At 41.8% G+C, this 27,449-nt stretch overlaps 1 protein-coding gene across 1 annotated transcript; it reads left to right on the top strand.

The window, feature by feature from the left end:
- Positions 1–201: 201 nt before the first annotated feature.
- Positions 202–27,449, top strand: ATP6V0E1 (ATPase H+ transporting V0 subunit e1). Its single transcript, XM_060008378.1, has 3 exons — positions 202–374; positions 5,278–5,325; positions 26,053–27,449. The coding sequence occupies exons 1-3, from the start codon at positions 271–273 to the stop codon at positions 26,144–26,146; spliced, it is 246 nt and encodes an 81-aa protein (XP_059864361.1). The 5' UTR covers positions 202–270; the 3' UTR covers positions 26,147–27,449.

The following is a 27,449-nucleotide window of genomic DNA, read 5'->3' as shown; positions in this document are numbered from 1 at the left end:
TCAGAAAACTTTGCTGAGCCCCTGGTGACTTACCCCTACCTCTGGGGCTCTGGGGTGACTGATGTCCCTCTAAGGAGCAGGACCCCAAGACCGGCCGGGCGTGGGCGGGGCTCTGTCTCCCGGTCCCCGGCGGGGCGGAGTCCGGCGCGAGGTCACGTGGGGTGCGGGAGGCGGGTCTTTGCGCGCGCAGGTCACGCGGCCGGTGTTGACACTTCCGGGTGGGACCACAGTGAGGCGGCGGGGCAGGGGCTGGCACCTCCCGCAGCAGCCATGGCGTATACGGGCCTCACCGTGCCTCTCATCGTGATGAGCGTGTTCTGGGGCTTCGTCGGCTTCCTGGTGCCCTGGTTCATCCCTAAGGGTCCCAACCGGGGGTAAGTGCGCCAGGCCTGCCTGGGGAGGGACGCGCGGTGAGGACCCGCAGAGCCGGGCGGGGGAGGGGGCGATTCCGCACCGGTCGGAGACCTTGCCCGGGTGATCCTGCCCTCCAGTCAGGCCCCGACCCCCGTGCAGCCCCTCGACTTCCTTATCGCAGCAGCCTCAGTGTCTCCCGGCCTGAACGTGAGGAGGGTGACTTCCGGCGGACCCTCCTTGGGAAGGAGTTGTAGGGGAATTTTTTCTCATCACGTCTCTGTGTGGGGACGGTGCAGTCGGAAATGGGTTTATAAAGACTCAAGGAGAAGTTGGGGTTCGTCCCTAGACGTCTGTCGCCCCTTTAGCCCTGCCGTCCACCCAAATGAGGCCTCGTTTGCCTAAACTTTAAAGGAACGGATCAAATAAATAAAACAGAAATTGATCTCTCTGCCTCACAGACTGTCGCAGTTGCAGAGGACAAGCTTGTGCAGCAACGTTGAGCCCAGGCCTTGCATCTAGTGGGCGCCAGGCTCTAGCTGGGGCTTGATCTAGAGCGAGATTAATTATCAAAGAGTCGGAGGTATTGTTTAGAAACCCCTGCGTCATACCTTTCCAAGGCTCTCCAGCCCTTGTATGTGAGTGTAACAAGCTCTTAGAATGATTGGTTAAGAAAGACTTTTTTCCTCCAGACTTCTTTGTTAGAGCTTTATCTGTTTTGTAAGTAAACTTTTTTTTTATTGTAGTATGAAACAGAGTCTTATCTTCAAAGGGGCTTTGGAACACCCTCTTTCTGGTTCCTCTTTGCCTTTTAGCCATTTTTTCCTCGGCGGCAAGATCATGTGGGGTGAAACTTGGACTGAAGTCACAGATTTGGGGGAACACCATCTCTTGTTTTATTCTTTGAAACGAATTGGTGGCTTCACAGTGCTCTGCATGCAGAGTAGACATTCAGTAAAAAGTTATTGAGTGGATAAGTCTATTGCCTTTATTAAAGGAAAGAAAATGCTATTACTTCCTTAATGTTTTGTGACCTGAACCCCTTTTGCTCTCTGGAATAAACTGTGTTAGACCTGTTACTTCCATCGAGCTTACAAGTAAATCATAATTTGTTTAAAAAGGAAAAATGGTGGATGAATTTCTGTCATTTCACTGTATTAGGTTCCTCTTCCCCACCCCACCCCTAACATCAGTTATATAGGGTCATCTTTCCAGCCTGTAATAGATGATTTAGAGTGTCAGAATTCTGGGGTTATTAAAACAATTTGTATTAACCAAATTTAATTCCTTGGGCTTGTTTCTCCTACTGGAATTAGAGAACAACATAGTACTCTTTTGTTGTGTTTCTGTCTTCAGCTGTTTCATTACCCACTGTCTTCCTTTCCAGCCTTCATACTCAGAAAGCATTTATTAATGTTCTGGTAGTGTTGACCACTCCTTTCTTGAAGACCCCCATTTGGGGCCCACCATGCCCAGCCTTGGGTCTTGATGCCACTGGTGTTACCCGGGGTAATGAAACGCCTCCAGTGGTCCATGGGCTACTCAGTTTCTAGCCCTAGTGTCACTATTCAGGTTTGACCTGCTAGTGATATGTTATCTGGATCTAATTCATAGCCTCCACCTCAGTCCTTGTATTTCCTGCTCTTGGCAGGATTGAGCAGGTCTTAAAACACTAGGTGTCTCCTAGGAGTTACTGTATTACACTTTGAGAAACACTGCTCCCGGCTGGATGATCCCTATGACCTTGGATAGTTTAGTTAACTTTTCCATGTTCCTGTTTCCTCATTGTAAAATGGAAATATTAGTACTGAATTAGTATTAGTTCCCCTTTACCTTCTGAAAAGACTGCAAGTGATTTTTTTTTTTTTAAATACACGAAGGAGCTGAATTGATTCAAGGACTCTGGTGAATTTTTAACACGGGAGAGCATTTCTGATTTGAAGGATTAAAAACATCTTCGTTAAGGAGCTAAGTAAAGGTGCTGTGTGAGAAGGGAAGAAAGGAGACTTTGCTGTTAAATCCTCTTCTCTGAGATCCCTGCACATCAGAATGCAGAAACCTGGGTGATTAGGAGGTTTTCAGGACCTCATGAAGCTGGGGGGAAAAGGGAGCAAAAGGGGAAAAACTCTTCTGAATCTATGTATAACCTAAAACAAGCCTCTTACTCTCATCTTTTCTACAACTGAAAAAGGGCTGGATAAAATGAAGTCTGTACCTGGAGTACTGGTTCCTGACCATTCCTATTTTTCATGATTTCCCATTCTCCTCTTTAGGAATCCACAGATTCTCTGAAAGCTTCAGATTTTTTCACAGTGGCTCCCTTAGCAGTAGTTGTGGGGGAGGGAATGGGGACAGAGCACAGGGATTAGTGTTACAGTTCAGTCAGCTCCAATTTTTTCAGACATAACATTTTTGAACATTCAGAAAAATAGAGTAGTACAGGTGTTGTATAACACCACCTAGATTCAATAATGCTGACATATTCATATTTGCTTTATATTTGCTTTGTCTATGAATCCAGGTGTGCATACATACATACGTAATTTTGCTGAATCATTTGAAGGTAAATTGCAGTTATCATGACACTTCACCCCTAAACTCTTCAGCAGGCAATAACTTAGAAGAAGCACATTAGGAACTGATATTTTAATGAAGCACATTAGGAACTGATATCTTAATTAAAAAATTTTTTTTCTTTTCTTTTTGGCTGCATTGTGCCGTGCGGCTTGCGGGATCTTAGTTCCCTGACCAGGGATCGAACCCGCACAGTGGAAGCGTGGAGTCCTAGCCACTGGACCACCAGGGAATTCCCATGAGGGAGCGTTTGATATCGAACTATTAATCAAATAGTACAGAGGGGCCTCAGCTGTTTCCGATCTCTGAGTTGGTCTTTTGGGGAAGGGAAAGACTGAGGGAGGGATTCCAGGTTGGGGCAGGGGAATGGAAGAAGAGGAGCAGAAGCTTGGGATGGAGAATAATAAACATGATGTGCAACCCCCAATACCTATTTATATATGTACTATAAGGTACATGTTTTGAAGAATGTGCCTTCAGGATATATCCAGAGTCTGACCGGTTCTCACTACAGGCACTGCTACCAGAGTGGTCCATTGGTGCAATTCCCCACTAACTGGTTTTTCTGCTTTTCCTTTTGCTTTCTCTTCCCTAGTCTATTTCCACCCTGCAGAGAGATCCTATTAGAATTTGGGTCAGATTTTGTCAGTCTTCTCAAATCCCTCCAAAATAGCTTCCCTTTTCCTTTCAGAGGCTACCAGATACCTCTGACCTCACTTCCTGCCAGGCTGTCCTTGCTCAGCTCAGCCACACTGGCCTCTGTCCTCTTTGAATGCCTGATACCCTCTCACCAGGAACCTTTGCTTTGCTAAACTTCAGGGGTTTTCATCCCTTTTGTTCACTCCTCTCTCCCCAGAGCCTGGTGCATACAAGTCACTCTGAATCTGTTGAATGGACAAGCCAGTGTATTAACCACAGAAAATATATGCACACACACAGAATTTCTAAAGGATGAGTTAAACATAATATATATAGGAGTTCAGATATTTGCCCCCTGCCTTCTAGGAGATAGTCTTTCTTACTCTATGGGGTGTGGAGACCCCGTCTTTGGAAGTCACGCCTGTGAATGATGGGGGAGCATTGAAAGGTGATAAGCTGCAGAGTGATGTAATGAAAGGAATATTTTAGAAAGATTAACCCAAGGTGATTGTAGAATGAATGAAAGATTGTATGGATAGAATGAAAGGGAAGGAAGAAAGTTTTGAATCTGCCAGCAGTTAGCCAGGCAGACCTGATAAATTTTGATTTTAACGATGGGAATAGAAAGGAAAAAAATCCGCATAAGGAGAGCTGCTTCAAAGGACTAATCCACAGCATTTGGTGACTGAAGGTGCAGGGGAGGCATGAGTAAAAAGATGACAGATTGGAGGGGTGGGTCAGATGGGTGGAAATGGCAGAGCTTCTCTGGAGTAGGAGATTTAAATTTGGAAAGAGAAATGGGAAAAGAATATCATGAATTCAATTTTTTAAACGTTGAAATTCAGCTGATCAGAGATCCAGGTTTAACTATTTTTCAGACAGGAATGGAGATGGAGAGAGGTCAAGGCTAGAAAGTCATATTTTGGTAACACGGAAGAGCTAAATCGGACTCCACATTGGATCTGTTTCTTTGACTTTAACCTTTGCTTTTCATTGCTTTTGTTATTATAATCATACATAATGGCCTGCCTCAGGGAACCCTATCCCTCTGCTAGCCCTGCTTACCTGTGAATGGCTGCAAAAAAGAAGAAACTAACACATCCCCTCACGGAGGCTGGTCATTCCAGATGTTTTGCAAGACTGATGGCCCTTTTACTTTACTTCCTCACCGCCTCTCCCTCTCTGATTCTATAAAAGAAACTGGCATCCAGACCCAGAGAAGATGGTTTTTCGGAGACACCAGTCTGCCATCTTCTCGGGCTGCCGGCTTTCCCAATAAAGTCGTATCCCTTGCCTCAACACCTCGTCTCCGATTCATTGGCCTGTCGTGCGGTGAGCAGAGCGAGCTTGGACTCAGTAACATTTTTAGCAGTATAGTGTCATTTCATATACCAAATAGGGCAGTTACTTGGATGTCAAAGCTATTACCAGTACAGCCTTTTGTGTTCAGTTTCAGATGGGTTTGGATTAGACCCCTAATCTGTGGCATCAGTACACATTCCCTTAAATACAAATGTTAATGACTTCCGTAGAATTCTGCTGTGTGCACCCCAGGGCACCCTGCTGTCTCTGGTGTTTGAACAGATTCAGATGTATTTTCCTGGTTGTGCAATCCTTGCCAGGTTTGATCACCTGGGAAGGGAACTTAAACCTCCTGCAAAGTCTGCATAGTTTGCTAGTTATCTAATGCTTGCACTTTTTTTTTTTCTCCAGAGTTATCATCACCATGTTGGTGACCTGTTCCGTTTGCTGCTATCTCTTGTAAGTAGTTTTTTCCTAAAACAATAAGCAGTTATTCCTGGTATTTATCATATGTGTGAATAAAAGTTAAATACGTGGAGCATGATTGTCATGAAACTTTACATTTTTGTTTCACTGGGGCTTGTTCCTGGTGTAACATCTAGAAATAGTATCCTAAGGTTGAAAAGAACACTTTTCCTATGTTCAGGATATATACCTAAGAACTGTACAGATGCTCAGTTCTTCTGGCAATACAAGTGTAATTTATTTGGCACAAATTTCAATCATACAATTAGCCAGAAATTGTCATCGTACTGCTTTATATTTTACTACTGTGAAGTATTTGAGCCTACTCATTTCACTTAAATTTCTCACTATGAAGCCAATAAAGCCATTCTTTATTATGTATTTATTTTTGTCTGCGTTGGGTCTTCATTGCTGTGCGTGGGCTTTCTCTAGTTGTGGCGAGTTGGGGCTTCTCTTGTTGCAGAGCACGGGCTCTAGGCGCGTGGCCTTCCGTAGTTGTGGTACATGGGCTCAGTAGTTGTGGCTCATGGGCTGTAGAACGCAGGCTCAGTAGTTGTGGTGCACGGGCTTAGTTGCTCTGCGGCATGTGGGATCTTCCTGGACCAGGGCTCAAACCCACGTCCCCTGCATTGGCAGGCGGATTCTTAACCACTGCACCACCAGGGAAGTCCTGCCATTCTTTATTATAACTTTTGTTTTATCTCATGAATAGAAGTTGAGCTAGAATTGTGATTGAGTAAAGTAAGGGTAATTTTTTTAAACAATTCATTATACACTGTATCAAAGTATGATGATAGTTGGCATCTGTTCGAATAGATTATATAAACTTGAATGAAAGCTTTGGGATATGTGAGGTAATTTCTCAACATATATTTTTGGAATACTGTTTAAAATGACAAAACTGCATTTGAACTATTATTATTTTTTATTTCTTTGCGGTACACGGGCCTCTCACTGTTGTGGCCTCTCCCGTTGCAGAGCACAGGCTCTGGACGCACAGGCTCAGCAGCCATGGCTCACGGGCCCAGCCGCTCCGCGGCATGTGGAATCTTCCCGGACCGGGGCACGAACCTGTGTCCCCTGCATCGGCAGACGGACTCCCAACCACTGAGCCACCAGGGAAGCCCTATTTTTTTTTTAATTAATTAATTTTTGGCTGCATTGGGTCTTCATTACTGCACGGGCTTTCTCTAGTTGTGGCGAATGGGGACTTCTCTTGTTGCAGAGCACGGGCTCTAGGTGTGCAGGCTTCAGTAGTTGTGGCTCGTGGGCTCTAGAGTGCGGGCTCAGTAGTTGTGGCTCGCGGGCTCTAGAGCACAGGCTCAGTAGTTGTGGCGCACAGGCTTAGTTGCTCTGTGGCATGTGGGATCTTCCTGGACCAGGGCTCAAACCCATGTCCCCTGCATTGGCAGGTGGATTCTTAACCACTGTGCTACCAAGGAAGTCCCAGTTGAACTATTCTTTCTTTTTTTTTTTTAATTGAGATATATTTCACATACCATAGAACTTATCCTTTTAGGGATTGCCTGTTAAGAGTTTAGAACCAGCAATTCTCTTTTTTTAAAGAGAGCTTGCTAGCTTCCTGAGACTTCCTTATATGGAAAGTATTGGTGATGGCCAACTCTTGCTTAGTGCCCACATGTGGTAGGAAGCAGCATTCTAATCCTGTGATGAAAGGCTGTGGCTCTGAATCTATGAATTTCTTGTATCCTGGGACTTTTGCACTAAGGTTTTTCAAAGAGGTTTGTGGGTATGAGCCAGTTCTGGTTGTTGGCATAGATCAAAATCTGCCCCTGACAAAGAGTTATTACCATGAATTTTGGCTATCTGGCCATTCGGTCACTTGCTTCAGTGCAACTTGAAGTGTTTAAAGCTGAATCATATAGCACTATAGAAGTTTGGCTAAATGATGATGATGTTGTTTGACTGCCTTGATACGAGTGCTTATGTGATGAGACTTTATGCAGTTGGCTTGTTTAGTCTTTTCGTTTTAGTTAGAAAGGTAAAAAAGAGGCCTTTTCAGGTCATAGCTCAGCCCCCAGAATGGAAGTCTGACATGTAGCGAATAGAGGGCATTCTTATCCTAGCTGTGTTTAACTCTAAAGAGTAAATGAGAAGCAGTACATGCATCATCAAGAATTCCTCGTTTAAGTAGGGGTGACTGAGTACCAGCCTATCCTACCGAATCTCCTCTAGAAATTACAGCAAGGAAGCCCTTAATCAATCCAGGAGCCAAGGAGTGGTCCTGTAATTGAAAAAGCCTTTGTTTTCATTCCTTTGATCTCTACTGCATGAGCAGTAAGGTTAGTGGTGGGGTCTTAAAAAAAAAAAAAAAAAGACAAAATTATTGAGCAGAGGAATGACTTGAGATTAAACCAAGATGAGGTTAAAATGTTTTGTGACTTTCTGGTCCTCCATCGTCTTTGAAATCTGGTTAATTTTCCTGTTATTCTCTTTTTTTTTAAAAAAAATAAATTTATTTATTTATTTACGGCTGTGTTGGGTCTTCGTTGCTGTGTGCGGGCTTTCTCTAGTTGTGGTGAGTGGGGGCTACTCTTCGTTGCAGTGCACAGGCTTCTCATTGTCATGGCTTCTCTTGTTGCAAAGCACAGGCTCTAGGCACGTGGGCTTCAGTAGTTGTGGCACGTGGGCTCAGTAGTTGTGGCTTGCGGGCTCTAGAGCGCAGACTCAGTAGTTGTGGCACATGGGCTTAGTTGCTCCGCAGCATGTGGGATCTTCCCGGACCAGGGCTCGAGCCTGTGTCCCTACATTGGCAGGCGGATTCTTAACCACTGCTCCACCAGGGAAGCCCCTGATACTGTCTTTAAAACAGGCAGGAGACCTGTCAGTCTCATGCCTCCTATCTTCACTTTCAAGTGTAAAATAAAATAATTGGACTTGGTTGGAAATGGTGTCACTTTGAGTATTAGTGACTTAGTTGAGGACAGTCTGTGAGCCCTTACCTCTCTTGCTGTCTAGCTTTTTTCCTTTGTCCCAATGTGCTGGTGACTGCTCTATTGAGAGTGGGTCAGTACTGTCATCGATGTATTAATAAAGTTAGTTAGTACACAGTGTTCCAACATTAAATGCTTCTGGAGGCCATTTTATGGGGAAATGAGCTGGGTGGTATAGACTTTATGCAATTGTTTTTTTCTTTTGTTTCTTTGAAACCTGATCATATATCCTATTTAGCGAAATATCTGCCTGAAGCATACAGGTGGAATTCAAATCCCAAGTATTTTACATCCTTATTCCACAAAGGGGTGGGATTTCTGTAACAAATTTAATTTGAAATTCAAAGGACACTTTACTGTTTGGCACTAGTACATATAGTTTCTTGAAAATACCTCATTTGCAATTAAGACACCCCCAAAGAAACTAGATTTCCTAAACAAAGTCATGTTTTGCAATACATTCATAGACTTTTGAATTGCCTTCTCTTTGTGGCACTTTTTCCCTCCTTCCAGTTTGTTCTAGTTCAAGGTTAGATTCCGCCAGCCGAACCTTGTTTGAGCTCTGAATAAATCAGGATCTCTGCCAGTACAACCAGCTTGTGTTGCTAGCTCAGCAGAGTAAAGTCTGAATGCTCTACATCTGGTTTCCTCTCTAAGGCACAAGATCACTTTTGTTTCTTAAGCATACAGGCCTTTTAGTTACTATTCTATACTTTCTCTTGGTCTTTGGTTAGTTGTTAATGTCAGGTTATGTTGTAGCTTACCCAGAGTTACAAAACTCACATCCTAGGGGTAAAGTAGAAATTTAGTGTTGTGTTGTGAAGGTACAATTGCTTCTTGGAAAACATGCTGTATCTTTAGCACTTGACTAATTGTAAATCTTACCAGCAGAGTGATACAGGAAAAAAAATGTTGACTAGGAGACCAGGAGACCTTGGTTCTGCTAGGCTGAATAATATTTGGCGTGATTATGTTGTAGTGTGGTTTGGTAAATTTTTAAATAAGATGCTGTGTGTGAAAACTTATAACAAAGGATAAGAAAAATATAGTATTATCAGTGATTTTTAAAAATAAATTATTTTAATTCAAAGAACTATATGTTACTTGTAAGCACAGTTTGCTTACATTGCCTTTGTAGCATTCATTTTATTGGGCCTTATTAGAGTTCATTCACTCAACTTACTTATTGTTAATAATAATATATACTAATAGTACTATAATGAACCTACTGTGTACCAGGCACTGGATATATAGCAGAAATATTCTGCCTGCCCTCTTTTTTAAATAAATTCATTTATATTTTTAATTTATTTTTGGCTGCGTTGGATCTTCGTTGCTGCGCGTGGGCTCTCTCTAGTTGTGGTGAGCAGGGGCCTACTCTTCGTTGCGGTGCACAGGCTTCTCATTGCGGTGGTTTCTCTTGCGGCGGAGTGCAGGCTCTAGGCAAGCAGGCTTCAGTAGTTGCAGCACACGGGCTCAGTAGTTGTGGCTCGCGGGCTCAGTAGTTGTGGTGCACGGGCTTAGTTGCTCTGCGGCATGTGGGATCTTCCCAGACCAGAGCTCGAACCCGTCTCCCCTGCATTGGTAGGCGGATTCTTAACCACTGTGCCACCAGGGAAGTCCCCTCCCTGCCCTCTTAAGGGAGGGGAGACAGGCAGCAAAACAGAGAGCCAGTGAAGCCGCCAATCACTTCCCAAAGAGGTTTCCTCATCTACTCATTCTCCCAAACCCCTACTCTGTGGCCCCCAAACGAGTCCGCCTCACTCACTTCTCCAGCCCCCTAATACTGCCCATCTCACAGGACCTGCACAGCTTTCAGACACTTTCCCCTACGTGTCTAGGAATTTGCAGATCCACAGTTGAGCCCAACCTTGCTTTGGTCCTGCCTCTAGAGCCAGTTTGGGGACAGGACATGATTACTTCCCAGGGCCAGGGTTCTTCACTTTGGTTTCCCACCAAGTACCCACAGCTAGTCAGTTTCTAGAATGTTCTTTACTATAGCATGCTTTGTTTTGTTTTTTAAGCTTTCTGTTTTTGGACTTTTAAAACTTACTGTATGCTCTCTACAAAAGTAGAATAATGTAATGAATGAACCTTCACGTGTCTGTCATCCATGTTGAAAAATTATCAACTCATGGCCAATCTTGTTACATCCCCACACACTTTCCCTTTCCACCCCAGATTTTTTTGAAGCAAATCCCAGACATCAGTTTATCTGTAAATATTTCAATATATGTATATCTCTAAAAAGTAATCATTCTTTTTTCAAGTATAGCCCCAAACCATTATCACACAAAAAAAGTTAATTCCTTTATATCATCAAATATCATTTAAATTTCTGTAGTTGTCTCATATACTTTATTTATATATTTATTTTACAGTTTGTTTGAATGAAGATGCTCATAAAGACCCTGCATTGCGATTAGCGATGTGTCTTTCAAGTCTCTATTGGTTTCTTCTCCAAATCTCTTTTTTTCCTGGCATATTTTAATAGAAAAAAACCCAGATTGTTTGCCCCATAGTTTTCCAGAGTCTGTTCCTTATTAACTGCATACCCATGGTGTCATTTAACATAATCCTCTTTCTTCTGTATTTCCTGTAAATTGGTAGTCATACTTAGGGGCTAGATCACATTCAGGTTCAATTTTTTGTTGTCTGTTTTATAAATGGTGTTGATATTTTCATCAGGGGTACATCATGTCTGACTTTTCTTTGTGTTGTTGGCATCACTGATGATGTTCTATTTCTATAACTTCTTATTTATTCATTAGCTAGAATATGTCCATAAAGATTTACTTCATCAACTATTTTGTCATTCAAATAACTGAAAAACGGTTCACAAAGAAAAGCTAGGATATATGTGTGCTCTTCTCTCTGCTTACCTGTTTCAAAATAATAAATTGTTTCCTTAGCATCTTCCAGTGGTGAGTAATGATTTTTGTTTTGTGTTAGTATCATTATGATCTGATACAATTAAACATATTTGATGTATTTCAATCCAATATAATTAGTATCTCTTTGGTGTTCAAATTGTCTCACCTTTGGCCAGTAGAAGCACCTGTATATGACCTTCTGTTAGCTGGTTGGTGGGGTCTGTCTTCACCTCCAGCTTTGAAGCTCCTTCAGACAGGAAATGTGTTTGGGGTAGGTGAAATGTCTGTCTTGTCTCTCCATAGATTGGTAATTTTTGTGTGTCTCTCTCCTGTCTTGTTTGGTGATGTCTGCTAATAAAAGGAAATAGCGGCATCAGTCCTGGAAAACAGTGGGTAATTAAAATTAAATTTGTTCCTGAGATATGAAGTCCTCCTGCCCTTCCTCCTTTCAGCTTGGAACTCAGGTGGATAGCCAGAGGAAGCCATGTTCTGTTTTAGCTAATTTGCTTGTTGCCTTCGTGGGTTTTTCTGTTTGTATCTCTCATTTATAGTTGTCTGTGTGTTCCACAGCTTTGCTACCCATCTTCCCCTAGAATTCAACTAGTAAGTATTTCGTAGAATACCTACTCTGTGCCAGTTCCTGGGTTTATGATAGAGAACCACGTCCCTGCCCTCCTAGAGGTGACAGTCCAGTGAAGGGAGTCAGACAAGCAGGTTAACAACAGTAGCAGCAAAGCTGTTCTTGATTTGTAATAGACAAGGTGAGAAGGTGCTTTAAGGAGCCAAACAGGGTGCTGTGATAGAGAACAGTGAAGGGGTGGGAGGGAGGGAGGGTTTATTGAGAGCGCTCACAGAAAGCCTGTTGGAGGAGGAGTCAGCCATGGGGGCAGCTGGAGGCCCGGTCTTCTGCAAACACGAAGGCACTGAGAGGTAAGGAGCTTGGAATGTTCTGGGAGGGTAGTGTGATGGGGTTTGATAGTGAGGTGAGGAGTGGTAGGTTTGGGATTTAGGTGAGGGCCAGGTCATGTAGGATTTTATGGGCTTGGGGTTTAGGTTTTATTTTAAGTAGATAGGAAATCTTTTCAGATTGTAAATAACGGAGTGATTTGGTCAGATGACCACTTTGGCTGCTCTGTGGAGAGCAGGCTGCTTGGAGGCCAGAGTGGAAGCAGGGCCACAAGTTAGGAGGTTACGGCATTCATTCAGGTGAGGAATCTTTGTGGTTTGGTCTGAGGTGGTGATAGTGAAGATAAAGGGGGTGCACAGATTTGAGAACTAATTTGGGAGTAGAATTTATTGGTCCTGCAGGTGGAGGAGGTGGGAGGAATCAGCGGTGGGTCCTTGGTTTCTGGATTGGGCCATTTACCAAGATGGTGAAGACTTGGGACAGGACAAATTTCAAAACAAAACTTCAGTTAAGTTCGTGCGAAGATTGAGATGCCTGTGAGCCTTCTAAGAGACATCAAATAGGAAACTGGATATAAGAAGAGAGATTGGAGGCCATACGAGTGCATGTAATTGCCTAAGACAGGGGTTTTCTATGAGGCTGGCATCCAGTAGGTAGAGGCCAGGGATGCTGCTGAACATCCTACGCTGCACAGTGCAGCCCTCCTCCCCACAGTGCAGAATTATGCAGCCCCAGATGTCAGTAGTGCTAAGGTGGAGAAACCTGACCAAAGGGAAGGATGGCGAGAGAAGAGAAGAGAGGTTAGGGCCAAACCTGAGGAATGCCAACATTTAGGTGTTGTAGAGATGAGGAAGAGCCAGCAAAGGACAAACTCAAGCCTCCTCTGTCAAATAAGGGGGAGTGACTGGCACAAATGAGAGGGTAGTAAAGTCAGTAGGCACGCATACCCAAGCAGAAGGCAGTTCTTCGTGAGAGTGGGAGAGAATTGTCTGCAGGCAGCAGAGGGAGCAAAGAAGTTATTGATGCCATTGCCAAAGCCTGAGCTGTCTGTTGTAAGAATAAGCAGCCTTCTCAGCTTGAGAGAGCCTCAGGGGGGAGCCCGGCTTCAGTGATGCTGGAGTTGGGGAAGTGTGAGAATAGAAGGTATGAGTGGCAGATCACTGACCAAGTTACAGAGAAGACAGTGCACGGGTTTGGGAGAAACAAAAGGGAGGGAAGTTGGATCGAGTGTTGAGAAGAGCAGAGCAGTCTGGGAATGGGATTTGGGTCATATTAGATGGTCCTGGGAGGTCTGGAAAATTTTTTTCCGGCAAAAATTGAGATAAACAAAGATATGAGACCTGTTGAACAACTTCTTATCATTTACCTTATTAAGCAAGGACTTGGACCTAAAGGCTTTCCGCTATAGCCTGACCTGGGAGAGGGTTTGGCAGTTAGGCAAGACTGCTTCCAAGGGCCACCGGCACTAAAATGGTGGGGTCAAGCTTTGTTTTTGTTGCTGTTGTTTTGTTTTGTTTTCCCAATACAGATATCTAGTGGTCACTGCGCCATTTGTTGAAAAGACTTTCCCTTCTCCATTAAATTGCTTTGGCATCTTTGTTCAAAATGGTTTGACCATATATGTGTGAGTCTATTTACAGACTGTCTATTCTGTTCATTGATCTGTTTGTCCAGCCTTATGATAATACCACACTCTTTTGATTACTATAGCTTTATATTGAAATCAGGAAATGTAAGTCCTCTGTTTGTTCTTCAAGTTTATTTTGGCTATTCTAAAATAGCCATATACATTTTAGAATCAACTTGTCAGTTTCAACAACAACAAAAAAACCTGTTGAAATTTTAATTGGGGTTGTGTTGAATCTGTAGATAAGTTTGGAGAGAGCAAACAATATTGAGTCTTCTGATAATGAACATGGTATATCTCTTCATTTATTTCAGTTCTCTTTTCTTTGTTTCCTTCTCCTTACTTTGGGTTTAATTTGCTCTTTTTTTCTAGGCTGTTAAAGTGGAAACTAAGAGCATTGATTTAAACTTCCCTTTTTTTTAAATTCATTTATTTCGTTGTGCCTGGTCTTAGTTGTGGCAGGCAGGCTCCTTAGTTGCAGCTCGTGGGCTCCTTAGTTGTGTCATGGTAACTCTTAGTTGTGGCATGGTAACTCTTAGTTGTGGCATGCATGTGGGATCCCACATGGCATGCATGTGGGATCCCTGACCAGGGATCGAACCCGGGCACCCTACATTGGGAGCACGGAGTCTTAACCACTGTGCCACTAAGGAAGTCCCTCCTTCTTTTTATTATTTTTATTTTATTTTTATTTTTTTTAATTTAATTAATTTAATTTTTTGGCTGCGTTGGGTCTTCGTTGCTGTGTGTGGGCTTTTCTCTCTAGTTGTGGCAAGCGGGGGCTACTCTTCGTTGCGGTGCGGTAGCTTCTCTTGTTGCGGAGCACAAGCTCTAGGCACACGGGCTTCAGTAGTTGCAGCACGTGGGCTCAGTAGTTGCGGCGCATGGGCCCTAGAGCATGCAGTCTTCAGTAATTGTGGCGTGTGGGCCCAGTAGTTGTGGCTTGCGGGCTCTAGAGTGCATGCTCAGTAGTTGTGGCACACGGGCTTAGTTGCTCCATGTCATGTGGGATCTTCCCAGAACAGGGATTGAACCCATGTCCCCTGCATTGGCAGGCAGATTCTTAACCACTGCGCCACCAGGGAAGTCCATCCCTCCTTCTTTTTAAATGTAAGTGTTTAATACCGTAACATTCCCTTTAAACATCACTTTACCTAGAGCCTACAAATTTTGATGATGCTGTATTTTCATTTTCAGAATTGTGGTGTTTAATTTCCACGTATTTGGCACCTTTCTAGATATCTTATCAGAAGGTATATTATGTAAGATTTCAGTCTTTTGAAATTGGGATATATTTTATGGCTCAGCATGTGGTCTTATCTTGATAACCATTCCATGTGCACTTGAAAAGAATGTATATCCTCCAGTTGTTGGGTAGAGTGTTCTGTAAACATCAGGTCAAGGTAGTTCGAATCTTCTTTGTCCTTACTGATTTTTCTTGGTCTGCTTTTATTAATTACTGAGAGAGGGTGTTAAAATCACCAGCTATGATTGTGGATTTTTCTATTTCTCTTCTTAAAAGAAAGATCCTTTTTTTGCTTCATATGTTTTGAAGCTCTGTTATTAGGAGCATGCATATATATGATTGTCGTGTCTTCTTGATGAATTGACATTTCTGTCATTATATTAATAAGATATCAATCTTTATCCTTGGTAATACTCCTTAACTCAGTTTTTACTTTGATCGATAACCATACCACCTTTCCTATGCTCATTGTATCTATGTCTTTATATTTAGAATGTGCCTTTTCGAAGACAGTAGGTGGCTTGTTTTTACTTTTTTATCCATTCTGACTGTCTTTGCCTTTTGCCAGATGGATATTCCTTATACAATTAATGTAACTATTGATATAGCTAGGTTTGGGTTCACTATTTTGTTACTTGTTTTCTGTTTGTCTCAACTCTTTTTTGTTCCTCTGTCCTTTTATGCCTTTCTTTAGGTTAATTGAATATTTTGAGTATTCTGTTTTAATTCCTCCAATGGCATTTAGCTATACTTTTGTATTTTTCTTTTTTTTCCTTTATTTTTTGTATTTTTCTTTTTTAGTGTTGCTCTAGAGATTACAACATGCATTCTTAACTTTTCACAATCTATTTAGAGTTAATATTGAACCATTTCAGGTAAAGTGTAACAATCTTGCAACAATGTGATTCCATTTACTCCCCATCCTTGTGCTATTATCATATATTTTACATCTTTATATGTTGTAAAACCCTTACTACAGTGTTACAATTTTTAAAGAATCATATGTCTTATAAAGGAATTAAGAGAAAAAAGTCTTTTGTATTTGCCTACATATTTATCATTTTTTAAGTTTGTCATTTCCTTTTGTAGATTGGATTTCCAGCCTGAAGAACGTCCTTTAGTATTTGTTACAGGATAGGTCTGACTACAAATTCCCTCAGTTTTGTTTATCTGAAAACGTCTTTATTTCACTTTCATTTTTGAAGGATATTTTTCTGGGCTGACAAGATTTTTTTTTCTTCCTTTCTTTGAGACAACTTTAAAGGTGCTCTTCCATTATCTTTTGGTCTCCATTGTTTCTGTTGAGGACTGGCTGTAATTTGAATAATTGTTCTTTATGCATTCTTTGTCCTCTGGATGTTATCAAGATTTTCGCTTTATCTTTGCTTTTCAGCATAGTTTCACTGTGATGTGCATAGGTGTGGTTTTCTTTGAATTTATTCTGATTGGGTTTGCTGAACTATTGGATCTTTAAGTTAATGTTTTCCACCAAATTTGAGAAAATTTCAGCCTATAGTCTACTTTTTTTTCTTTTTGCTCTATTCATTCTCCTTCTGAGACTACAGTTCCACCTATATTAGGCTGTTTGATTTTTTTTTTCCAATATTTTTTCCCTGTTTCTTCAGATTGGATAGGTTCTGTTTTTCTCATCAGGTTCACTATTTCTGTCATCTCCAATCCTCTGGTAAATCCATCCAAATATTTTTCAGTTCATATATTATACTTTTTAGTTCTAGAATTTCCATTTGGTTCTTTTTTAAAGTTTTAACTTATTTTCTGAGATTCCCAATCTGTTCATTCTTTATAGCCAATTTTTCTTTTAAGTCCTTAACCATACTTATAATGCTGTTTTGTTTTGAGTTTGTTTTAGATCAATAAACACCTTTATTATGTGAGCTAACATAAGAAGGAGGAGGATTTCTTTGCTTTTCTGGGCCTTGATTTTCCTCAGATAGAACTCCAGCTCCTTGCCCTCTAGTACACAGCCATTTGCAGGCCACACCTACTTTAGAGACAGTACCTTTTAACTGATCATCTGTGTCATTTTGGACTCAGCTTCTGTGGATTCCTTTGTCCTTGATTGTTGATTACATTTCTTGGGGTTTTTGCATGTGTGTTTTTTACTAAATGCTAGATATTGTAGATGACAGACATTCTGGATTCTACTTTGTTCCTCCGAAAAACGTTAAATTTTTTCTAACAAACGGTTAAATTATTAATTGATCACCTTAAACCTGTGGAGGGTTGGTTTTACACTTTGTTGGGCAGATCTATTTCAGTTTTTGCCCTTAGAGTGAGTTCTCCATTAAGATGTGGCCCTTCTGAGGTTTCAGTGGAAAGTCTGAGGTGTTTACCAAGCCCCTCTAACTTCAGACTCCAGTTCTCTTCCGCTGTTGTACGCAGCAGTGGAAATCTCTGCTCTGTTTTTTCGGCCTTCTGGGTGTTTTCCACCAGTCCTTGGCATTTGCATTCATGGTTCAAGGATGAGCCAAGGAGTTAAGGGAATTTATACACAGGTTTTGGGGCTCCCCTTTGTGACACATCTTTTTTTGTGGTTTCCCCTCTTAATTTCTAACTGCTGGCAGCTCTGAACTTCATCTGTTGATACCTCAAGCCAATAAGACTGCAGGGTTTTGCTAGAGCTTCACACGGACTGGACAGTGTCCTCAGGGGAAATGCTGTATAAAACTAACTTCCTTCTTTCAAGGATTGAATCCCTTCTAGTCTCTACCTGCTTTGGGCACTCTTTAGTACCATCAGTTAGTTGTTTTTCATATTTTGTTCAGAGTTTATAATTACTATCTATAGAATGAGTCTGATATAAGCCACTCTGCTACTACCAGAACCAGAACTTTACCTGTTGACTTTTTTTATTTTCAGGTATTATATTTTTCATTTCTATAGAAGTTCTTTTTGCTGCTTTTATAATTTTGTTTTCCCTCCCTCCCTATCCCCTCCTTCCCCCTCTCCCTCCCTTTCCTCCTTCTTTCTTTCTCCCTGCATGTGTTTTAAGTGTATCTTATTTCTTAAAACATAGTAGACAGTTTATTTTTAGTGCATATCTGATCATTCCATTATCTGAAGTCTCTTCAAGTTTGTGTCTGCTCTTTTCTGTCTCTCACTCATGGTGTCTTGTTTCCGTATGCATTTAGTTATATTTGACTGCCATCTGTCCATTTTCCCTGTAGTGTGTTTTTGGTTTTTTTCTTTTGACTGTGCCACACGGCTTGCAGGATCTTAGTTCCCTTACCAGGGATTGAACCTGGGCCCTCGGCAATGAAAGTGCAGAGTCCTAACCACTGGACCACCAGGGAATTCTCTGTTTTCCCTATAGTTTTATATGTATGACTTCTTGGGGGCCTGGTATGAGGGTGGGCTCTTCCAGAAAGTATTTACATTGCTTCTGCCAGGTGCCTAAGGCCATCATGAGTGTGGCATTAAATTAAGTAAAATTCTTGGTATGTTCTTTTTTAAAACCATGTAGTTGGCAAACCTTCATGAAGACCAGTTCTCAATGGCAGTGTTTTTCTCCTTCCTTCTTGGTGTTTGTATTTGAGACAGTTGATTTTCCTAGCATTCCACTTAAGGGGGTCGTTTGATTTTTCCTTATCTTGAGACAGAACCCTTTGGGGTCTTAGCTTTTTTGCGGTGTGTGGGTGAAACTTCCATTAGACTTTCTACCTTCAATGGGCGCTGGGCTTTGTCTACCGTTTTTCATGCCCTTCGATGTCTGAAAATAAAAGCTGAAGTTAACCTGGTTTAGTTATGCTCTCAAAGTATGGAACACAACCTGTAGTCACTTTATTTTCCTCTCTGGGTACTTGCCTTCACTTAGTTTTTTGCTCTGAGACTTGCTTACATTTCTCTCATGGATTCATGTAAAATATTTGGATGTCTTGATTGTTGATAGTGGAAAGGAAATCTAGGTACCTGTAGATATTATTATCTACTATATTATCTACTATATCTATTATCTACTATATTAAAAGGTTTATTTTTCTTACTCTGACCATATAATCTCTTCATTTATAATTTGGCAGATAAGAGAATTTGAACTGGAAGGCCTAGTATAGGAAGTATGGAGAAAAGAAAGGAAAAGATGATTCAACTTTAGAGCTGGCAAAAATAGGGCATATTCCTATTTTTGTATTGTAGTAGTGCAAGGGCCATAGAAGAGATACAGTTGGCATCAGGTTAATGGAAAGTAAGTTTATGCCTTCTCATCTGGAGCTTGGGGTCCTCTTCCAAACTCCCATGGCTATGGCAGAATTAAGTTCCTTGTGGTTGTAGGACTGAGGTCCCATTTCCTTGGCTTGGGTATTAGTTGGGGGCTACTCTCAGCTCCTAAATGACACTCACATTCCTTGCCATGTAGCTCCTCCATCTTCAAAGCTAGCAAGAGAGAATCTTCCTTTGTGTCAAATCCTCCTCATCCTGTAGCAGTCTGGGTCCAATAAGGAGGTAGCAACCACACAATAGGTTAAACACAGGAAGTTTAACATAATTATTCACTATGGCAGAAGAGTAACTATAAGATAGAAGGAAACTCCATATGGTACCCTAGGGCTCAGGGAGAGTACCCAAGCAAGGACAAACTTGGAAAGAATTCAGACCTTGTTGGAGAAGGTATAGTTCAGCCCACCAGATAGCAGAGAAGTTCATTAGTTTGGCCAGGCTGGAGTTGGTCTGGAGTTGGTCTGGAGTTGCTGGGCAAGCAGTTGGCCACGCTCTAAGTGCAGGTAGCAGAGCAGGCTGGAGAGATCAGTGGCCGGGTAGTGGGAATTCTTGTGCCACTGTGATCAGGAGGACTTCAAAGCATGTAGGCCAGGTAGGGGCTCTGGTTTTCATGTCGGGAGGGCTGCAGAAAGGTTATTTCCAGGCCAAGTCTCTAGATCAAAGAGCAACCGTGTTCTGGGCCACAGCCTGTGCAGATTCTACCAAATGTCCTCATACCCACTCCCCCAACTTCTAGCCCATGCTGTGTCCCTCCAGCTACCTCTACTGAGAAAGCTTAACATCGTGCTCACTTTAAAGGAGAAAAAGGGATTCAGTTTTTTATTACAGAGCACATATTAAAGGGTGCATTGCAAGATGGTGCATTGCAGTTTTTTATTACAGAGCACATATTAAAGGGTGCATGGCAATGAATTAATAAGTGATACATGTACTCCAAATGGCCTTCATCAGGAAGAGCCCTGTCCCTTTTAGGAGCTCACCTGATTAGGTCATGCTCACTTGGGGTAAATTCTCTTTCTTTTTTTTTTTTTTAATTGAAGTATAGTTGCTTTACAGTGTTTCAGGTATACAGCAAAGAGATTCAGTTATACATATACATATACATATATATACACACACATATATATACTTTTTCAGATTTTTTTCCATTATAGGTTATTACAGGATATTGAATATAGTTTCCTGTACTGTACAGTAGGTCCTTGCTGGTTATCTATTTTGTATATAGTAGTGTGTATCTGTTAATCTCAGGCTCCTAATTTATCCCTCCCCTTCTCCCTATGGTAACCATAAGTTTGTTTTCTATGTCTGTGAGTCTGTTTCTGTTTTATAAGTAAGTTCCTTTGTATCATTTTTTTTAGATTCTACATATGAGTGATATCATATGATATTTGTCTTTCTCCGTCTGACTTACTTCGTATAGTAATCTCTAGGTCCATCCATATTGCTGCAAATGGCATTATTTCATTCCTTTTTATGGCAGAGTAATATTCCAGAGTGTGTGTGTGTGTGCGTGCGCGCGCACATGCGCACGCACACATCTTCTTTATCCATACATCTGTTGATGGAAATTTCCCTTAAAGCCAGCTGTATCTTTTTTTTTTTTTTGAGGTATAGTTAATGAATAATATTATGTAAGTTTCAGGTGTACAACATGGTGATTCACAATGTTTAAAGGTTATATTCCATTTATAGTTATTATAAAATATTGGCTATATTCCCTGTGTTGTACAATACATCCTTGTAGCTAATTTTATACATAATAGTTTGTATCTCTTAATTCCCTACCCTTATATTGCCCCTCCTCCCTTCCTCTCCCCATTGGTAACCACTAGTTTGTTCTCTATATCTGTGAGTCTGTTTCTGTTTTGTTATATTCACTAGTTTGTTTTATTTTTTAAATTCCACATGTAAGTGATATACAGTATTTGTCTTTCTCTGTCAAGCCAGCTGTATCTTATAATCTAATCACGGCAGTGACTGTCCCTACATATCCACCATCCCCTGTTTATACAGGGTGTGTACGCAAGGGGATGGGAATTTTGAGCAACATCTTAGAATTCTGCCTACTGCAGAGCAGGTGGGGGCAGGAGAGGAGGTGGAGATGAGCATGACTCAGTGCAGCATGAGAAACGCCTTTGTAAAGTAAAATAGGTTGTATTTCATTCTGTGGCTTGAATGCATTTTTAGCTGTATTACAGAGAAAGAGAAGGAATAAGTAGTATTTATTGAACACCTGTTTGTCAGCTACTACACGGAGCACTTTCATATATTATTCCTTTAATTCTTTTTTTTAAATATAAATTTATTTAATTTTTGGCTGCGTTGGGTCTTTGTTGCTGTGCCTGGGCTTTCTCTAGTTGTGGCGAGTGGGGCTACTCTTTGTTGCGGTGCATGGGCTTCTCATTGTGGTGGCTTCTCTTGTTGCAGAGCATGGGCTCCAGGTGCACAGGCTTCAGTAGTTGTGGCACACAGGCTTAGTAGTTGTGGTGCACAGGCTTAGTTGCTCCGCGGCATGTGGGATCTAATTGGACCAGGACTCGAACCCGTGTCGCCTGCATTGGCAGGCGGATTCTTAACCACTGTGCCACCAGGGAAGCCCTTTTTTTTTTTTTTTATATTTACTTATTTATTTGGCTGTGCCAGCTCTTAGTTGTGGCACATGGGATCTTCGTTGCCGCATATGGGATCTTAGTTGCAGCATGCAGGATCTAGTTCCCTGACCAGGGATCGAACCCGGGCCCCCTGCATTGGGAGTGCGGAGTCTTAACCGCTGGACCACCAGGGAGGTCCCTCCTTTAATTCTTAGTATCTTGAGGCAGGGATTATTATCTTCATTTTACAAAAGGGGAAACTGAGGCTCGGGTTTGTAAGCTCACTTGCTTGGAGTCACTCCACTAATATTTGATGTAGTTAAAATTAAAATCCAACCCTGTCTAATACTGAATCCCATATTTTCTAATAGTGTATAATAACACTGCTGCCCTTGAAAGAATTTGCGTCATTGGATTGGGATAAGGATATTTGACAGAGGTCATCTTGGTAGAGACAGGGCAAGTCACTTCTCTGCTGTTTCTTAAGGAGGTGATAGAGGTTACTCCTATCATGGCCCTCGCTGGAGGGACAGCAGATCAGAAGAGAAGTTCTCGCCGGACTTCCCTATTCCAGCAGGGAAGCTGAGCAGTTATCCGCTTGACCTGTGCATCACTGGGAAGTAACCATGCCTCTGTTCCCTGTTCTCATATCTGAATGTGGAACAAAAGAACAAAGTAGGATTTGAGAGAGCTCGGTATATAGCCTTTTCTGTGGGGAGGACGTATTTTATGCTTGAAGAATTCTAGTAACCAAGAGCTGAGCTCAAGATAAGTGGCCAGGAGTGTTTGTAGATGAAGTATCCTCTGCCTCTCTCTTCCAGAGCATACTCTGCCCCCACCCTTGGTTTGTCTCTCACAAGCTCATGAGCTCCTGGGGGCAGGGTCGGGGGGCTGGCCCCTCAGCAGATTCCTCTGAGCATCCTTAGGGCCTGGCGATGGAGCATGGCATTGGTAAATGATTGTGGAATAAAAGAGGAACTCCTAGGCTGCCTGATCTGTTTCATCCTTAATACCCCATGGAAGCAGCCTGGTATCAGGGACTCAGAAGTCCTGGGTTCCCTTTCCAGCTCTATCCCTGATTCGCTGTGGGAGTATTAAGCTCCCTAGGACATAGTTTCTTTGCTGTTAAAATGAGGACCGTGAACTTGACCTCTGGTGCATTCCAGCTCTTCAGTTCTCTGAAAGATGTTACCGTGCCATAGCTGCCTCGGTAGTTTGAATAAGCTCAGGTTAGTTATTAGGCTGGACTTCAGGTTGTGGAGACATGTGGAACAGTTTGGGCAAATATGAAGAGTACATTTAGTTCTGTTTTTTTGGACATGTGAAATAATAGATTCATTGGAATATGATCTCTTTCTCCACCCACTTCCATCAATTCAGAGTGGATTTTTTTTTTTTCTCCTTCCAGTTCTCCCCACTGTTTTTCAGCTTTAAAGAAAAATCTGAAGTCAGGCAGTAATCAGAAGGGCAGACAAAGAGCTCATCTGGTTAGAGGGGGGAATTTCCTCCAGGACATTTCAAATGAACTGACCTGGGCTGTTTCCCAAGGAATTTTCTTGAGCTTCGGTTTGTTGTTGTTGTTTTAAGTATGATGTTTCACTTGATTTGAAACATTAAAAATAGTACGTAAAATTAAATTCAAAAAAGTTTCCGAATACTGATCTGAGCAAGCAGAGTGGACTTCGTTCTTGCTTCTGGATATTTCTTCTTTACCTCAGGTACCAAAGGTTCATGATGGACTTCATCTATAGTTAGCAGATGGATTCTTTGTTTCCTTAACTCCCAGACAGTTTAGATTTAGCTAAACTGATTGATGCTTTCTGAACTGTTGTCAGTTAAAATATTTCAGAAGGTAACTTTTGTACAGAACGTAACTTTTGTAAGAACATTAGTCTGACCTGATTTTGGGTTCAGGAGCTGCTACCACCTAATTAGTGTTGTGACCACAGGCGAATCATTTCACCTCTCTCTGCCTCAATTTCCTTAACCATGTTGTGGGAGAATTAAAAGAGAGATCATTTGTGAAGTCTACCATCATTTTTTTTTTTTTAAAGCTCCCTGGGTGATTGTAATGTGAAATCAGAATTCAGAAGCATCGCTATGCCACATCGTACAAAGTACTGGGAGATGGTGTTTTTATTCAGTATTAAACATTTTTGGTAACGAGAGGAGACAGAGGCGAGGCTCTAACGTATTTTTTATTTAGCATTTCTAAGCACTGGCCAGTATTTCAGTCTGTCCTGAAAGGACGGACGACTGTTTGTACTGTCTGCTTCCATTGCCTGCTGGGATCGGGAAAGTCCTGGGTCTGTGTGGAATTTTCCATGACTCTCAGCTCTGCACCATTACTGTTCACTGCAGTCACAGCTCTTCAATGTGTCTGCCTGTGCTCCCCTCCTCTTTCTTTTTTTCAGGTAGATGTTAAACCTCAACTACAAGTATGGGTATTTTGTTTGCGTCAAATATTGTAGTTCTAAGGACAGATCAGAGAGTCTCATCTGAATTTTTTGTTTATAAAGTGAGTCAGCTTGAGGTAACTGTCTTGGCTGGATGTCCTCAGGTGTCACGTTTCCTGTCACAGAACCACCTTCTGTTGGGCTGGGGTGGGGAGGGGCGGGTACATTGTTTCTGTAGGTGAAGCTGCTGTCGCTGCTAGATTCTCCAGCAGTCTGATCATTGGTGATCAGAATCAGCTTTTTGATTCTTTTATTGGAAGAGTTCTAAATATTACAGCAAATGGAAGAAAAGAGATCCAGCCAGATAATGGTTGCGTTTGGCTAGTTCCCCTCTTCTAGGGGAATTTAAAGTCCTAAAATTGTAGAAGGAGACTACAGGATAGCTGAGGCAGGATAGCTGCTTTCCCTTAGAAAGCAGTTCTCTGTATCCCATGCAGAGAGGACAGCGGTATCAGATTATGATGCTAAAATCCATCCTCCAAGATCAGTAGTGGATGGAGTCTGGGCCTGTTTACCAGACCCCCTCCCCCCAGACGAGAGCAATTCTAATTTCTAATTTAAATAAAAACTCATGTATTTTGAATAGGAATTAAAGGCACTGTGTGCTCTGCTTCATTCTGTGCTCGCCTGAAGCGGTAACTTCTTCGAAAGGCCTTCCTGACCACCCCATCAAAGGAGTACTACCTCCATCATTCTCTATTCCTTCGCCTCACTTTATTTCCTTCCTGACATTACATTCCGTAAGCTTTGTGAGGGCAGTAGCATTTCATTTTCTCCTTTGTATTGCTGGGGCCTGGAGCCTAGCAGGTGCTCATTAAATATTGGTTTAATGAAGTAAAACGTGGAATGGTTTGAATAGCCAGCTGTTTATTTGCTGTCTTTCTGTGGAGCCGTATGAGTTCTTTATATATTTTGGATATTAGCCCCTTATCAGATATATGATTTGCAAATCTTTTACTGTCTTTCTTTTTGTTCTTTGCTTTGGTCTTTGTTCAGTGATTCTCAAACTTCACTGAGTATATGAATTCCCATATCAGATACAAAACCATTTATTTAGAACTTTGTGAGCAGTAGAAGAAAACTTTAAAGACAGTTTTGGCTATGTACTGTTTTGCACTTCCGACCCTGAGGTAAATATGTAACACCATCATACTTCCTCCATAATCGGTCTGTGATACAGAGGAATACCTTGTTACTTAGATCTGAAGTAAGCAGGGGGAGTTAGATGCCCATTTGGTTCAGCTCCACTACTGCCCAAAAGATATGTAACACGTTTTAGTGGTGATGGTGATGAGAGAAGGGGTGCTCAAGTGATATAGTCTAATTGGGAGACAGTGGGCTGAAATTTAACCTTGGCTCTACCAGTAAAACTGGATGTGTCATTTTGGTTGTGGGTCTTAGCATTTGGAGAATGGGTAAAGCAAAGTAAACTGATTTTTCCTGAGCCCAGAAGTTGTGACGATGGTAAACTGAGATTAGGCAAAAACACTCTGAGGTGACGATATCATATGAATTCAGGAAATCTTGACTACTTGGAAAGGGAATTAAGGAAATGAGAGAAAAGACAGAGACATACTATGATGAAGCCTCACTGCTTTGTCAATAATGTATCAGATGAAGGGAGGGTTTGTTCTGTGCAGGCTTTTCTTACAAGACATGCTTCCATTAGCACAGTGTGCTTTATGAACTTTAAGTGTGTTGAAGGTTTGGTCTGAACAATAGATTTTTAATTCTACTAAAGCACTTTTCTCATCCTAATTTAAAATGGTCCCGTTCCAACATGATTTCACCACTTTCTGTTGTCCTTCCTCCCCCATTATTTTTTTAGTTGGCTGATTGCAATTCTGGCCCAACTCAACCCTCTCTTTGGACCGCAGTTGAAAAATGAAACCATCTGGTACCTCAAGCATCATTGGCCTTGAGTAAGAAGACCTGCTCGCCAGTGCTCAGTCATTGAGGTGACTATGCCCTTGACCTTTCACATCAATGTTGTCAATCGGTCAGCTAGAGTTTGCCTGGACTTTTCCTCATTTTAACACTTGGCAAGGGCAGACTGCTGAAAGCAAACACAATCTGAATTGCAGAAATAGATTTGGAACTTAGGCCATTCACTTTTAGCAAAGGATTTATCCGTAAGATTCTTTTAAATTGTATTCTTACCCAGCCAGTTAAATAAATTATGTTTGCATGTGGTCTTTCGGGCACAGATCAGGAATGTGACTGTGTGTACTTGGTATTTTGAGATTTAGCAGCTTTAAGTGGCTGACAGATTTTAGATGAAGGGCATCTGTGAATGCTTTGGACAGAGAGAGACAGATGCTTTTTGAAAATTGGTCTCAAAATTGCAAGTTTCATTTGCTTCTGAGGATCAGGGAAGTAAGGAGTGGTGTAGTGGAATGATTTATTCACTGGCCAAGAGTCAGAAAGAAAGCCTGTCATTTCATTTGTTCTTCAGTCTCCATTATTATGTTAACTGGAGGTTAGCGCTAAATGTTTGACTAGATTCAGGTTCAGCTTTTTTGGCAAGGGTACTTAAGTGGTTCTGTGAACTTCATAGTGCCTTATATCAGGAGAGACGTGATGTCTGGCTGTCTGGTCGTTAGAGATGCCAAGGTGATCAGTGGGTTCTGGCCCCTCCAGGTGTAAAGGTCTCTATCACCCTTTATCCAGTGATTGTATCCATTGCTGATCTTAGCCTGAATGAAGCATTGCAGTAGAAATTGCAAAAATGGTGATTTTCTAGTTTTTGTTATTACTTCCATATTTGATTAGGTGAAATATTTCTATAAAAAAATGAACTTTTCCTGGACTTCCCTGGTGGTGCAGTGGTTAAGAATCCTCCTGCCAATGCAAGGGACATGGGTTCCATCCCTGGTCCGGGAAGATCCCACATGCCACAGAGCAGCTAAGCCCTTGCACCACAACTACTGAACCTGTGCTCTAGAGCCTGCGTGCCACAACTACTGAGCCCGTGTGCCGCAACTACTGAAGCCCACGTGCCTAGAGCCCGTGCTCTGCAACAAGAGAAGCCATCACAGTGAGAAACCCGCACACCACAATGAAGAGAAGCCCCTGCTTGCCACAACTAGAGAAAGCCTGCACGTAGCAACGAAGACCCAACACAGCCATAAATAAATAAATAAAAATGTTTTTAAAAATGAACTTTTCCTTATCAACTAGAGTTATTTACTAACCTTGAAATGTAGATCATATAAGAAAGGTGGG

This window comes from Delphinus delphis, chromosome 3 (assembly GCF_949987515.2).
Source record: "Delphinus delphis chromosome 3, mDelDel1.2, whole genome shotgun sequence".
NCBI lineage: Eukaryota > Metazoa > Chordata > Mammalia > Artiodactyla > Delphinidae > Delphinus > Delphinus delphis.
The sequence above is the reverse complement of the archived record's forward strand: the minus strand, read 5'-3'. Positions and strand labels throughout refer to the sequence as shown.

Excerpts from the sequence above, each read along its gene's own strand:
- ATP6V0E1 (XM_060008378.1), top strand. The coding sequence starts at position 271 with ATGGCGTATACGGGCCTCACCGTGCCTCTCATCGTGATGAGCGTGTTC. Across the intron at positions 375-5,277 it reads CCTAAGGGTCCCAACCGGGG|AGTTATCATCACCATGTTGG; the intron begins GTAAGTGCGCCA and ends TTTTTTCTCCAG. Across the intron at positions 5,326-26,052 it reads TCCGTTTGCTGCTATCTCTT|TTGGCTGATTGCAATTCTGG; the intron begins GTAAGTAGTTTT and ends TTATTTTTTTAG.